Source organism: Micropterus dolomieu, linkage group LG02, assembly GCF_021292245.1.
Source record: "Micropterus dolomieu isolate WLL.071019.BEF.003 ecotype Adirondacks linkage group LG02, ASM2129224v1, whole genome shotgun sequence".
Classification (NCBI taxonomy): Eukaryota; Metazoa; Chordata; class Actinopteri; order Centrarchiformes; family Centrarchidae; genus Micropterus; species Micropterus dolomieu.
In genome coordinates, this window is record NC_060151.1 from 9,753,932 (window position 1) to 9,768,133 (window position 14,202).

The 14,202-nt window shown below is 43.1% G+C and overlaps 1 protein-coding gene across 1 annotated transcript in view; it reads left to right on the top strand.

Annotated features, from left to right (window-relative positions):
• tnrc18 (trinucleotide repeat containing 18) overlaps nucleotides 1-11,768 on the top strand; it is a 49,068-nt gene extending 37,300 nt beyond the window's left edge. The window contains 9 exon segments of the mRNA XM_046073700.1: nucleotides 639-714; nucleotides 890-998; nucleotides 1,400-1,516; nucleotides 1,958-2,110; nucleotides 3,071-3,978; nucleotides 3,981-4,838; nucleotides 4,970-5,206; nucleotides 5,647-5,721; nucleotides 6,710-11,768. Of these exon segments, the coding sequence (XP_045929656.1) occupies nucleotides 639-714; nucleotides 890-998; nucleotides 1,400-1,516; nucleotides 1,958-2,110; nucleotides 3,071-3,978; nucleotides 3,981-4,838; nucleotides 4,970-5,206; nucleotides 5,647-5,721; nucleotides 6,710-6,916 (2,740 nt within the window). The 3' untranslated portion in view covers nucleotides 6,917-11,768.
• The last annotated feature ends 2,434 nt before the right edge of the window (nucleotides 11,769-14,202 follow it).

Consider the following 14,202-nt stretch of genomic DNA (forward strand, 5'->3'; position numbering starts at 1 on the left):
ATCAGCTACGTAGCTTAGCATTAAGATTGGAAGCAGGGGAAAACAGCTACCCAAACTTTAGTATTGATTAAACAAACAAGATATAATGTGTTCATTAGCAAGCTTTAGAGATGCTGTAAGGCAGTTAAGGAACTGTGGATAGCCCCAGGCTAGCTATTTCCAATCTTTAGGCTAAGCTAAGCTAACTGGCTGCTGGATGTGGCTTCATATTTAACCGTACAGACATGTGTGTTGTCAATCTTCTCATCTAACTCTTGGCAAAAAAGCATATGTCCCGGACATGTCAAACTATTCCTTTAAACAAGCACAAACTTGCATACACACAAACATGAAAACATAAAGTGTTACATTTATGTGTAATTTAACTGAGGCTCAAATCCAGAGAAGCTTCATTATAAGAAAACAAACAGACTAAAGCCCTATTCAGGCACGATTAATATTCCAGGGGGATGCGGGTATAAACCGAGCTCTGCTCTGGAAAACACTTTAGCCTGAGCCAAAGCACTACAATGGTAGTTACTAAAAGACAAGGCATTCCTCAGCCTGCTTATCATTAAAGCAGTCAATTAAGATAAAGTGCTGTCTCACTGACCCCAAACTTTTGACCCTGACCCTTTTCCCACATTGCTTCCCTGCAGATACAGCGTGGTGGTGGAGGGGGAGAGAGGGAACCGACCGCACATCTACTGTTTGGAACAACTGCTGCAGGAGGCTGTGAGTAAACTGGATCACCTATCGATCCTCTGCACATTTGGAAGACTCAAATGTTACACATCTCTTTACTTCCTGTCATACATGAGATGTGAGACACTTTGAAGTGAAAGTGTTTTGTGCATGTGCCAAGTCTGCTGTATAATGTTGATGTATAACAGTTCTTCTGTATGTGCAGATAATCGATGTGAAACCTCCATCTGTGCGCTACCTCCCAGAGGGCACCCGCATCGCTGCCTACTGGAGCCAGCAGTACCGCTGCCTTTACCCCGGCACTGTTGTCAGCGGTACAACAACAGCACGCAAACACACACCCACCACTTACATGATATGATCCACAATCCTCTTACATGGACAATTTTATTGTAGCTGGCAGCACAAACAAATATAAAACAGCTTAACAGACCTTCAAAGTATAATGCATCAGAGTTTATTACGTTGAAGGGACTGATGGTAATGGGAACAAAACTGGTCTGGGTTCTGTTCTTATTGAACACTTTCAGTTAGCTGAGCTTTAATGCAATGAATCGTAAGAAACGATATTGCTCGTGTTACTGGATGTGACACAGTTATATAAATCAAAATACATGAGTTACAACAACAAGGCGTTTTTAATCTCTAAAATGTGTCAAAATCAAATGTTCTCTTCTTGCTTGTGACCGTCCCTCCCCCCAACCCCACCAAACAGGAAGTTCCGATATTGATGAGAATGATGATCTCATCACGGTGGAGTTTGACGACGGCGACACCGGCCGCATCCCCCTCTCACACATCAGACTACTGCCGCCAGACTACAAGATCCACTGTGAGCACGCGCGCGCACACACACACGCACACACACACACTCAGTTGGTGGACAGTGCTGTAACAGCAACATCTCATTTAATCATGACCTCATTAGATTTTTCTTGTTGCTTTTAGTTGTCCGTTGAAGCAGTGCTTTCACATGCAGTCAGATTTAAATTTGATCTTACCCTCACTGCTTGGTTTGAACCTTGATATGTTACTGCGTGTGTGCGCAGGCCTAGCATCACGTCTGACTGCATTTGCATGAATGCTATGCGCGTGGATGGATAGAGATAGATAGATAGACAGCAGCATGCCTTTATTCGGGTGTCTTTGTTTTTCCTTGTTAAGAAACTTGAATAGCTGAAATGTCCTGCAGTCATGACGAAAGCTTGAGAAGCATATAGGTTCAATTCTTCAGACTCGCCATGAAGCCTGCTGGCTCTCTGCTTCTGTTCAGGCGCTGAGCCTTCCCCTGCACTGCTCGTGGCCAGCTGCTCTAGGAGACGAGTCCGCAAATGCAGCAAAGAGGGCAAAGAGGCCGCCACAAAGCCAGAGGAGGCTGCGCCAAAGATCAAAGGAAAACCTGGTCGCAAACCCAAACCCAAACCAGGTGAGCTTATCGAACTTGACTCTAATGTATCACCGGACTGGTTGGTAGAAACAGTGAATTTCATAGAAATGATTGACCTAAAGTATCTTTTCAGTTAAAGAAAGAAAATGAGATTTTTGGGTACCGTGGGAGGTAAAAATAAAGGAGGGGTGCTTAAAATAAAACTAGTGCACTGTACTTTAAGTACTGCCATCACATTTGCCTTCATTTGAGATACGCTGCCTTTTTCCTTCTTTGAGTAATTCCTTGGGACCATCTCTTCACACACTGGAGCCAAATGTTTCAGCATAATGTCTTAAAAAAGAAATGGATTTTTAAATTATTTGGCTCAGTGGAAGTGCAGTGTGTTGCTCTCCTGAGTGCCTTATCCATTTAGGACAGTTGGAAATGGACTTCATTACTGTTGATTATTAGGAATAGTAATAGAAATGTGTAAAATGCAATTTCTTGATGTCATTATTCTAGCAAATTTATCATAGAGACCATTAAAGAGCTAAAATCATCTTTGAGGAGTCTTTTTTTATATTTGTAAAACAACAGAACCAACAAAAATAGCTCAAGGCTCAGACAGGCCTTTCATCAGACATCTTATAGTTGACCATGGCTGTCATCTCTTTGGTATCAGTTTAATGAATTTGCTCAAACAGCTTTGTTGTTGTTCTGTAAAGCTCAGGGTCTATTACTCTAGCTGTAATATATGGCATGTCGCATGTCTGATTTGCTGATTCTGGCCTTGTTTCTACTGCGTAAGCAGTTCTTATATGCAGTGTTTTGTTTCAGAATTGTTTTCTTGCTGATTTGTCTACTGTTCTCAGCATGTGAGGCTGCAGACCACAAAAAACATGAAAGCCACACAATGAAAACATCAGCACATCCAGTGTAAATCCATTTACAGTGTAGTTTGACCAAAAAAAGCAGAGAGTTGTTCAACTTTTTCTTGTTTTTCCTTCTTCTTTCCAGAAACCTCCGTGAAGCCTGAGGGTCCTGCATCTTCCTCCACCCAGGCTGCAGAGCGACCCCAGCCTCCAGCCAAGCCTCCCCAGGACAGGACCTCTACTGTACAGAAGGCAGCTCAGGAGAAGCCCCGGCCTGCATCCCGGCCGACAATGGCAATCCAGGCAAAGCCGGGCCGCAAGAGTTCCACCACGTCCCCTGCAAGTAGTCCTACCCTTCCAAACCCAGTGCCCAGGAAAGCCAGCTCAGCCCTGCCTCCTGCTCCTAAAACTGCCCGCGCTCTACCCCCATCCCTCTACCCCTCCACCTATGGGAAGGTCCTGACTGTGGATCTGTACAGCGAGCCCAACCTCAGCTCATACAACAACCAGCGCAGAGAAAGAGAAAATTCCAGCAGTGTCAGTCCCACCACCAACAGACCGATGTCCAGGCCCAATATAGCATCATCATCTACTGCACCCAAGCAAAGTGCTTCGTCCACACCAAGACCCACTTCTGCTTCCACACCCAAAACCAAGCCCTCCTCGGACCATCACAGCAGCTCCAGACCTAGCCTCAGCTCTGGGCTCATACCCAGCCCCACCTCTAGGCTGTCAACAGGCAAGCCTGGCTCTTCACTGACTCCCAGACCTTCATCATCATTGTCTTCATTATCTTCATCATCTGCCCTCAGACCCAAACTGAAGATGCCATCCGACCAGCTATCCTCCAGCTCCAGACCCAGCCCCATCTCCAGACCCAAGTCCAGCTCAGGGCAAAATGACATGGGCTCGCTTGTGAGGCGCAAGCCACTGTCTGCGGAGCCCCTTGTGAAGCTCGACCATGAAGGTGTCACCTCCCCCAAGACCAAGAAGACCAAGGCTCTGATGTTGCTGGAGGGTCGGGGGGTCAGACGGGACCACACCCCCATAACCACAACACAGCCACAGCCAATCAGAAACTGCTAAAGGCTAAACTGAGAGCTCCAGATAGAGAAACCGGCCTGCCAGAGAAAGACTCCACCTACAAAGCGCCAACGCTGGCTAAAGAGAAAGCAGATAGTCGTGGAGGTGCTGGTAGAGGACAGGAGATGGACAGCAGAGAGGAGAAGGGTAAAAAAGAGGAGAGAAAGGAAGCGGAGAAAAGAGAGGAGAGAAAGATGAAAGAGGAATCTCAGAGTAGCAGCAGCTCAGAGTCGGAGGAAGAAGGGGAGAAAGGGAAGAAGAAGTGCAAAAAGAAGAAATGCACCTCAAGTTGCTCTTCTTCCTCTTCATCCTGCTCTGGTTCGTCCTCATCTTCTTCATCATCATCATCTTCGTCATCCTCTTCGTCCACTGATGACTCCTCCTGCAGCTCAGACGAAGAGAGGACCCTTACGCCCCCACCAGGCCCTGCCTCTCCTCCTCCGATAAAGGACAAACCAAAAGAAGAAACGAAAGAAGAAGAAGAAGAAGTGAAGAAGGAGGCGGAGGTAAAAGTGGAGGAAGAAGAGCTTTCTCCTCCCTCCCAATCTCCCTCACCTTCAACCTCTCCTACTCCTGCTGCTCCTGCTCCAACTAAACCCGCTAAACCAGCCACCGGGAAAGGGTCCGGGCAAAGGGGTCGTCCTCCGAAACCAAAGCCCGGCGGAGGAGAGGGGAAGGTGGGGAGACCAAAGCGGAGAGAGGGGGTCCATCTCCCTACAACCAAGGAGCTGGCTAAACGTCAGAGGCTTCCCAGTGTGGAGAACAGGCCCAAGATTTCTGCTTTCCTTCCAGCCAGACAGCTCTGGAAGTGGTTTGGGAAACCCACACAGGTGAGGAGACAAGTTGATACAGTAGATAGAAAACTTCATTATCATATTTTGAGAAACGGCTAGAGTTTTTGTCCGAATGTCTGTCCTTTCACTCTGTGACCAGCCTGTCCTCTTCTGACCCCCACCTCCAGAGACGCGGTATGAAGGGCAAAGCTAAGAAGCTCTTCTATAAGGCTATTGTGCGTGGCCGAGAGATGATCCGCATCGGTGACTGTGCTGTGTTCCTGTCTGCCGGCCGGCCCAACCTGCCGTTCATCGGCCGCATACAGAGCATGTGGGAGTCGTGGGGCAGCAACATGGTGGTCAGAGTTAACTGGTTCTATCATCCAGAAGAGACAAATCCCGGCAAGAAACTCACCGACAAGAAGGTAGGAGTTAGAAACCACTTCTGAAGAAAAGAGCAGTAGCGCTGCTCCATAAACTCTGGTTGTCATTGTAAAGAAACAAAACTTTGCATCCTGATGAATCGCTATCTGAGAATTTAGATTTGTCATCCAGTAAAAGATAATTTTGTTCTTTGAATTATTTTGTCTGAATAACTGCAGGTCTTATTCACAGTGTTTTGACACGTATTTCCTTTCAAGAAGAAATGTAAAGAAAATAAATGTAATTCATGAAAGGAGAATGATTTAGTTCAATCTCATAACTAATAAAACCATCCTACAATAACTTCCTTCTTCTTTCCTCAAGCTCAATTATGACTTTTTTAATAATGTATGTGTGATTCATTCATAACCGCTAAGTAAAAGAAAAATGTTTGTGTGGGATTAGTTTCGAAGCTTTTTGCTAAGACTTCTTTCCTCTCCAGAACTGGGATCAGATGTGTGGTCAGTCTTTACCAGCAGCTCTGCATTCTTCTATCCAGAGAAAAGACTTCATGGAGGTGAGAAAAAATTTATTATTTCACCTGTGTTTTTCAGCTCTGATATCTGAGCTTCAAAATTCCCAGTGATTTTATTATGACTATAAAGTAGAGCTTGGACAATATGGAGCCCCAAAACTGACTAAATGTTAAAAATATAACTGAAAACATAATTAAATAATCATAGTAGTAAAAAAAAAAATTCAACTGAGTGTAAAAGAAAATATAAAGCTTTATACTTTTACTTTAACTGCCAATAAACTGGTTTAAAAAAGCATTTTGTTTTCATTTAATCAGTTGATGAAATAAATCAAAACTTTATTTAACTTTTCATTTATCTTTCACTAGATCAATTTATAGCTAAACATATTGAGCACTAGACTTTTCAGCTAGCTACCTAGCTGAAGCTAGCTTACCGGCCTAAACAAGTAATGTTATTCATCCATATCTTGCACTCCATACTGATGTAACACCACTCTATAAACTCCTGTAACTGTAGCTAAAGCATTTTAGCCAGAAAGCTAACAATGGCAAAGTTAGCGAACTAACGGTACTTAGAGGTCTTTAGTTTGTTTGACATTATGAGAAAACGTTAAATTATACACATCTACAAAATGGCAAGAATGACACAATATAGTTCAAGACTTTTTCTGTTGTGGTCCTTAATGGAGAAAACATGCATAAAGATGTTATGAAGACCTAGCTCACTTTGTTGGTGTGCTGGCTGAAAAGCTTTAGCTACTGGTAAAGCGTTTATATAGTAATGTTAGAGAATTTAGTGTGTATAAATGATGAAATGGCTGGTAGTTTTTTGAGTAAAGTTAGCTTCAGCTAGGTAGCTGACGTTAGCTGAAAAGGTAGAAGCAGTGTGTTAAGCCACCAGTTAAGCGCAATAGTCCTCTTAATGGCTCTACTAATGTTTAAATTGATTTTAACTCATTTTGGGAAAGGGGGGGGGGGGGATAAAAAAAAAAAAAATGTAGAATAAAAACCTCTGTCTCTGTCACAGCGCGCCCTCTACCAGTCGTCTCACAGCGACGAGAACGACGTACAGACAGTCAGCCACAAGTGCCTGGTGGTAAGCGTGGAGGAGTATGAGCAGATGACCCACACGCGCCGCTATGCTGACAGCGAAGACCTCTATTACCTGGCCGGCACCTATGAACCCACCACGGGCATGATCTTCAACACAGACGGAGTCCCAGTCCTCTGCTGAACATACACAGAAACTCACTACGAGTTGCTGAAACCAAATCTTGACCCGGCTTTCCTTCTTTGCACCTCACTGAGGAGTCAAACCCAACCCGTGGTCTTTCACAGTCTAATCACTGATCTTCATTCATGATGGATCTTTAACAGCCGTGACTCATTGAACTCAACCGCTCCAATACCATGATACACTTTAAACAGACTGTCATGAACAGCCACTACTACAGAGACAGGAGACACTAGACAGTATTATAAGGAACAAGTCTCCTGAATCCTTTGCACACACAGACTCTATTTCCACGTTATGTTGTGCTTATTGTGTTCATGGGAAAGCTTCAGAACACACACGAGCACCTCAGTCTCCTTTTACATGTAAATAAACACGCTCACACGTGCACAGACACATGTAAATACCCACCTCCATGTAATACACACAGTTATATAGAGGAAATATGAGTGTTTTATTTTCTGTAATAGATTTATGTCAGAGTACTTTTTTCTAATGAGGTAAACAGTCGAAAAGCTTTAATGAACTGTGAATGATGATATGGGAGAGAGGCCCGCCTCTGTCCGTCGGACAGACAGACACACGCCGGTGATGTGACGTTGTGATTATGATGTTGCTGTGGTGATGTTACATGTTACAGTCATATAAATGTATCTACAGAACAGCAGGAGCGACAGATGCAAAAGAGAGAAAGAGACGCACAGAAAGAGAGAGGTAGAGACTCCTTCCATTGCTGTCCAACAGAAGCACTTAACAAAAAAAAAACACTTAAAGTTTTATCCTTGTTTAATTTAACCCCTTCAATTCCCCTTGACAATCCTAACTCGGGCAGGCAAACCGTCTGTGTGCTACTAATACTTCTGACTCCCTCAGAGACTCAGGTTTAAAGAGAGAGGAAGGATTGTGTACTAATAAACGCACTTCCCATTTTCATCTTTGTGTTCCTTGTCTTGAAGGAAAAATCCACCCTGAAAACACTATGAAACAAAAACAAGCTGCTGTTGATGTATTTTGTTGTTTGCACTGAGGTCAGACAACAACAGGGGGAGAAACAGATACTAGAGGAGGCAGACTCCAGTTTCTCCACCTTATGAAACCTCAATAGAGACCCAGCACAGCTATGAGATTTTGGGTCGGGGATGTTCAAAAGCATTCTGGGAAACGTAGGTTTGTTTTTCTTTTGGTAAGTAAAATGGGTAACTATGAAAAGTAAGCTACAACACTTCTAGTAACCCCATGAATGCGCTGAACAAGGTGAGCAAATGTATTAATGGTGTAGGAGTCCCAGAGGGTGGATTTTTTCTTTTTCTTTTTTTCTTAAGGCGTTTTTAGGGTTGTAAACATGGCAATCAGTCCAAGATGCATCAAGGTCAAGGCACTGATAGTCAGCATGAAGCTGCCAGCACTGATTAGATTACAAACATAAATCAGTTTTGACAGTCATCTTCCACAGTTTGGCTTCGTTCATTTTGGCTGCAGGGTTTCCAACCTCTGAATGTCCTGTGTTCGATGTATTTTATTTTTCTTTTGCTTCTGGTGTTTTATGGGTGTCTATCTTACCCCAGTTTGATCACATTTCACCCTTTCCGAGCAATCTTCTTTGACATGAGTGCACTTTGAATGAGCTCCGCTGCAGAGGAGAGACTGACTTGGGAGTCTTGTATGTTTTCCTTAGAGTATTTGCTAATGCCCCTCCCACCACTCTCGCGGCCTCTCCTCTGCATGATGCCCCTTCACCACAAACAAACACACGCCGCCACGTCCCTTTTTATTCTTTTCGGCTCTCTTAGCTGCTTATAATTTTTTTTCTACGTGCCTAGTTTTTCACCGTTGTTAGGGTGAGACTGTTGAATGTCGTGCTCAGGGTTGTGAGCGTTTGGGCGGTCTTACTCTCTCAGGCCTTATGATGATGATTTGCCAAATCTCGCTTAGGTCCCGCCACCCCTACTCCAACCACCGTCCTCAGCTCCTTTTGGTGCCCGAGGAGTAATCACATTGGTATATTCCACAGTCTGCTGACTTTGGGGAAACACCTTTCTTCTTTGTGATTTATAGTTTAAACAACCCTCCGTTCCTGAGCGCTTAACTCACTTAGCTACACTATTGTGTATAGAGTTTGTATCTATATACAGTATAGTATACTGTATATATAGTATATATCTGTGATTATCATGTTGATTTTCTTGTATGTTTCTTACCATGTTGCCCTCTTTCTGCTTTGCTGCAGAGATTGAAGATTGTCTTGTTGATATTCAATAGGTTTAATGTTTTCTACTCTTTGAGATCTTTTGGTTATGTCTGGATGTGTCTGATTTTATTATGGGATATGTCATATTTTTAACTCTCTCTGAGATGGCTGCGTGACGTCTGGATGACGGCCCAAGATGTTAATGTTGTTCATATGAGATTTTCCCCATAAATGACATGAAGACGTCTGCCAGTATAGTAGCATTTCAGTACACGTTCATATAAAATCCAGACATGACAGCCACCCAGTAAAGGAAAGAGTTTGATAATGTGCTGCTAGTCTATTAGTATTGAAAGTGGTGTAAAGCCAGGTACGGAGTGACTCTATATGCTGTTTTCTGAGATTACTCAATCAGTTGATGCCAGAAAATCTTATCTGCTAAAGCCCCACCTGCTCCCCATGCTGCTGCTCTTATGTGTGCTCCCCTCAGGGCTGAAACCTGATCGAACATATCTGCCCAAAACTCCCATTTTCTGCTGACAAAAGTGTAAAAGTTTTGAGTGACAGTTTGCCAAAATGGATCTCCGACTGGTATCTCAGCCGTGGGAGTGTAATGGGTACACAGGTCGCAGCGGTGTTTGCAGAGTGAACAAGTGAAAGTGCCCGTTATGAATGTTTGTTTACCCCTGGAGCTGCTAAAGCACTTTTTGCTGTGTGTGTGTGTGTGTGTGTGTGTGTGTGTGTGAGGGAGGGAGACTGATAAGACATCATACTCTTATCCCCTGGTATTAACACATACACACACACACAAACACTTACACACCTTTGTAACCCTTTAAGGTGTGTGTTATTGCCTTCCAATCTCTATTTGCCCCCCTATCTCCATCCAAAGCCCAGCCTTAGGTCTTCAAACAGGGTCCAGCACACACACACACACACACACACACACACTTATTGCCCACATCGCCTTCATTTTCTTTTGGTGTCATATGTTTTAAGAGCCTGACTTTGTATGTGTTCTTTGATCACCGTTAATGTTTTACTTTGCCTTGTCTCATGTTTTTGCTGTGATTTGTTTTTAGAACTCTTTAGCATGTTTCCGTCATGTTTTTCTTTTTCATCCCTTGCTTCCCCTCTCTGAACAATCGTCCACGCCTCTCAAGCAATACTGCTGACAGGCACTGGGAGCTAGCTGCTAGAGAGAGAGAGAGAAAGAGAGAGCGCAAAAGAGAGAATGGGAGAGAGAGAGAGTGAGGTGGACTGGAGGCTGGTTCTTCGTCTGCTGTTCCTTCAGTATCGTCCTGTTACAGATTTAAAAAGAAAAAAAGATTATTTTGAAAGTGAACAGAAAAATCATCTAAGTTTTGTAAATGCTCCTTCAGTGTCGAGGGAAAAAAAGAATATACTTTGTACACATGTCTTATCTTGTAAAAATGCAAAAAGAATACATTTTAGAGATAAATCTGAAACCAGATATATTCTGTCACCCTATACTATGTGTAAGGACTGTTTTTTTCCTCTTTTTTTTTTTTTTTTACAGACAGCAACCACATTTATCAGTGTTTCTTTTAAATTGTTTTAGTAACTCAATATTTTATAGTTAATCAATAAACAGATGTAACTGTACTTTTGGTGTTCTGTGTGTCTCTGGCTTGAAAACCAAACCTCTTTCATATCTTTAAGCCTTTCTCTTTTCTGAATCTTTTGATGACATTCGTGTACCTTTTCCCTTTCATCACCCTCTTTGTTTGTTTTTCCACTTCAGTCATAAATTAGCAGAAACACAGTCTTGATTAATTTTGAATTTTAGTCAAGACAAGCTAACATGACACTTCGCCAAGTCAAAGGAAACGTTTGCTTTGCTTTCTTGCTAATAATTAGATGTCAAGATTGATACCACTCTCTAATCTCTTAAGTTATAGCCAACAGCCGGTTAGCTTAGCTTAGCTGGTAGACTGGAGACAAGGGAAACCCTAGCCTGGCTTTGTACAAATTGAATAAACAAGATATAAGATGTTAATTTGTGAGCCTTAGAGGTGCTGGTAGGTGGATTTTATTTCATTTGGACAGCACAGCTACCCATTCCCCCCCCCTGCATCCAGTCTTAGTGCTAAGCTAATGAGCTGCTAGCTCTAGCTTAATATTTACTGTACAGGCATGAGAATGTTGTCAATCTTCTCATCAGTCTCTGCCAGAAAGTGAATTAGCATATTTCCCAAAGTGTCAAACTAGTCTTTTAACTTAATAGTTCAAATTTAATATTCAGGTTATTCCACTCCTATGTTGTACTTTCTCCTCCATCACTTCATCTCCTGCAGTTTTCACTGCCACTAGAAGAAGCAGCTCACTCACCTTAATTAGCTGCTCTCATGTTTTGTTCTTTTCCCTTTTGTTTTTGTGCCTGGGTTCAGTTTGTGTGGAGTGCCACTTTAATCAACAGTGGACTCCATCAGGCCTCCATTTTGGCAGCCCAGTGATGAAGCTGCTGGTTGTGATAAAATGGAGGAAAGTTCAGCTTCCTGTGCTGAGCTGCAGAGCTGACCACAGGAGACACATTTTCCAACACTGACCGTTCATGACACTGCCCTCAAAGTGCTGGCAAAGGTGTGTGTGGCTTTTGAATTCCTGTGTGTCCATGTGTAATTAAACCTTTGCTGACATGAACTGCGTGTGTGTTCCTGTTTCATGGTGAGAGCTGCAGTCAGGGGTTCGGCCGCCTCTCCGTTTCCCCCAAAGGACCAACATCAGCATAACATCAGAACCTGCCAGGAGCTCTCTCTCTCTCTCTCTCTCTCTCTCTCTCTCTCTCTCTCTCTCTCTCTCTCTCTCTCTCTCTCTCTCTCTCTCTCTCTCACACACACACACACTCACTCACTCACTCACTCACTCACTCACTCACTCACTCACAGTACACCAGCACAGAAAGGGTATCCACACACTGGCACAGACATACACACACTCTCTCCATCCTACCTTAGTAGCGCCCTACACACCCTCCTGTGGGAGTGTCAGCATGCAGAGTTCTGATTGGCCAGCATCATATGAACAAAGGCATTCTATTGGCTGAGACTTCATTGCAGCCTAAACACAGGGAGCAGAGGGAGCCGAAATGTGTGTGTGTGTGTGTACGTGTGCATGTGCATGCAACTCTGTATATGTGAGTGTTTGCACTCCATTACTGTTGAATCCCTCCACCTCTCTTTCTTTCTTTACCCCTCAGCTCGTCCAGGCAGCTGTGTGTGTGTGAGCGAGCGAGTGAGTGAGTGGGTCGCATACACCAGTTTCCCAGGAGACAGGTATCTAAGTGAGGGGGCGTTCAAACGCACACTGAGCACAAACAGTTTGAATGGGTTGTTATGCAGACAGCAGACTGTGTCCTCAGACTCGTCCTTCAACTCTGCTTTGTCAAGAGGAGTTTTGTGTATTAATTTCTATACTTTGTTCTCCTTTCATTCTTTCTTTCAATTCAAATGAACTTTATTGGCATGAATGTAACAACAAAATTGCCAAAGCATCATATATACAACATACATCTTTCTCTCTGTCTGTTGTTCTTTCTCTTTCACATTTGTCCCACTCAGATGTATTTTCTTCTCCTGGTTTATGCAGGCTGAAATCAGGAGGTCTAAAAGGACACAAAGTGGATGTCACATACAGGACTTTTTGCAGTCTGAGCATCAGCCTGGCCCCTCTGCTTCATGGCAACAAAAACAAGAAACTAAAAACATGTTTTGGGAAACTTGTTTGTTCTTGTGTAGAATAAGCTGATAAGATCATTACCACTCTCATTTCTATTTAATCAATATTTTTATAATAACAATGGATCAAATGATGACATATGATATTGTAAGCGGTCGCTCGGACTGATGAACCCACTGAGAATTATCACTTCTGCAGTGTCTCTCAGCTCTACAGAGCTTTTTAACATCTTTAAGCTCCTTGTTTGTTTTTTCCCGGCTGCAATTTTACGGTTTTGGTTCACTCTCACAGCTCTCAGGAAGTCAGTATTGGCCGCAACAGTCAGGCAATTTTCAGTTAAAAAAAAGCTACAGGAATCCACTGTCACCTAACCTAAGCAGCATTTAGCAGCTAAAGAGCCAGATATTTCCCTCTGTGGTTTGTGGAGACCAATAATAGTGCTAAAAGACAGTGAATATTGGTGATGGAAACAGCTCCGTTCAAAAATACAGCAACCAGGACTTGTACAGCTCAGTGATGAACACGATTCACCTCATTCGTTTTAGTCTTCGCTCATGAGCTCTGAAAACAAAGGAATGTCATCTTTTAACCCCTCATCACAGGTTGCCTTGTGTGGACTTTAACCAACAAGGGATTTATTTTTGGTTAAATGTATTTAATTGAATCTACTGAAGTATCCATTGAGGCCTGCAGAGACATAACGGTCCAGATAAAGGGAGATACAAAAGATTAGAGGAAAGTCAGGGGAAAAAATTTTCATGTGGCAGAAATATATTTTCTTCTTTACTATACAGTTGTTGACCTCATGAACCCAGGTCTGAGGGTATTAGGAAATAGGATATCTTGCCATATTAATTTCCACCCTCTGCACATTTGTGTGATGTGTGTGTTCCTTTTTTTCTCTGGCTTTTGATCTCTCCCTCACTCTTTCCCCTCACCATGTCTCTTGTGATACATTTCAATGTGAAATGATGACTGAGCCTTACAAATATTAGTTCAGAGTGCGATCCCACATGTAAGTGTATGTGTGTTTGTGTGTGTGCGTGTGTGTGTATGTGATGTACTGCATATCAATTAGCTATCTATTATTCATGCTGACAACATAATGAATGAAACATCACAGTCTTTGAATTTCAGGCATGTTTACTTGTCTCTCACACACACAGCTGCTGTTGTGTGTATTTAGACAGGAGTGACAGTGTGAATTAAATCCCATTGTAGCTGCGAAGACGAGGTGATGCCTACTGAATACCTGACAGCTGAATGCAGCTCAAGACCATCAGCTCCTCCTAATGAAGGAGGAAGGGCATCATTCAGGACGAGGGGGACATGGTTTAGTCTCTAAACGCTCTCAACAGTGTCCTCTGACTGTCCAGCCACCAAAATCCAGATAAGAGAA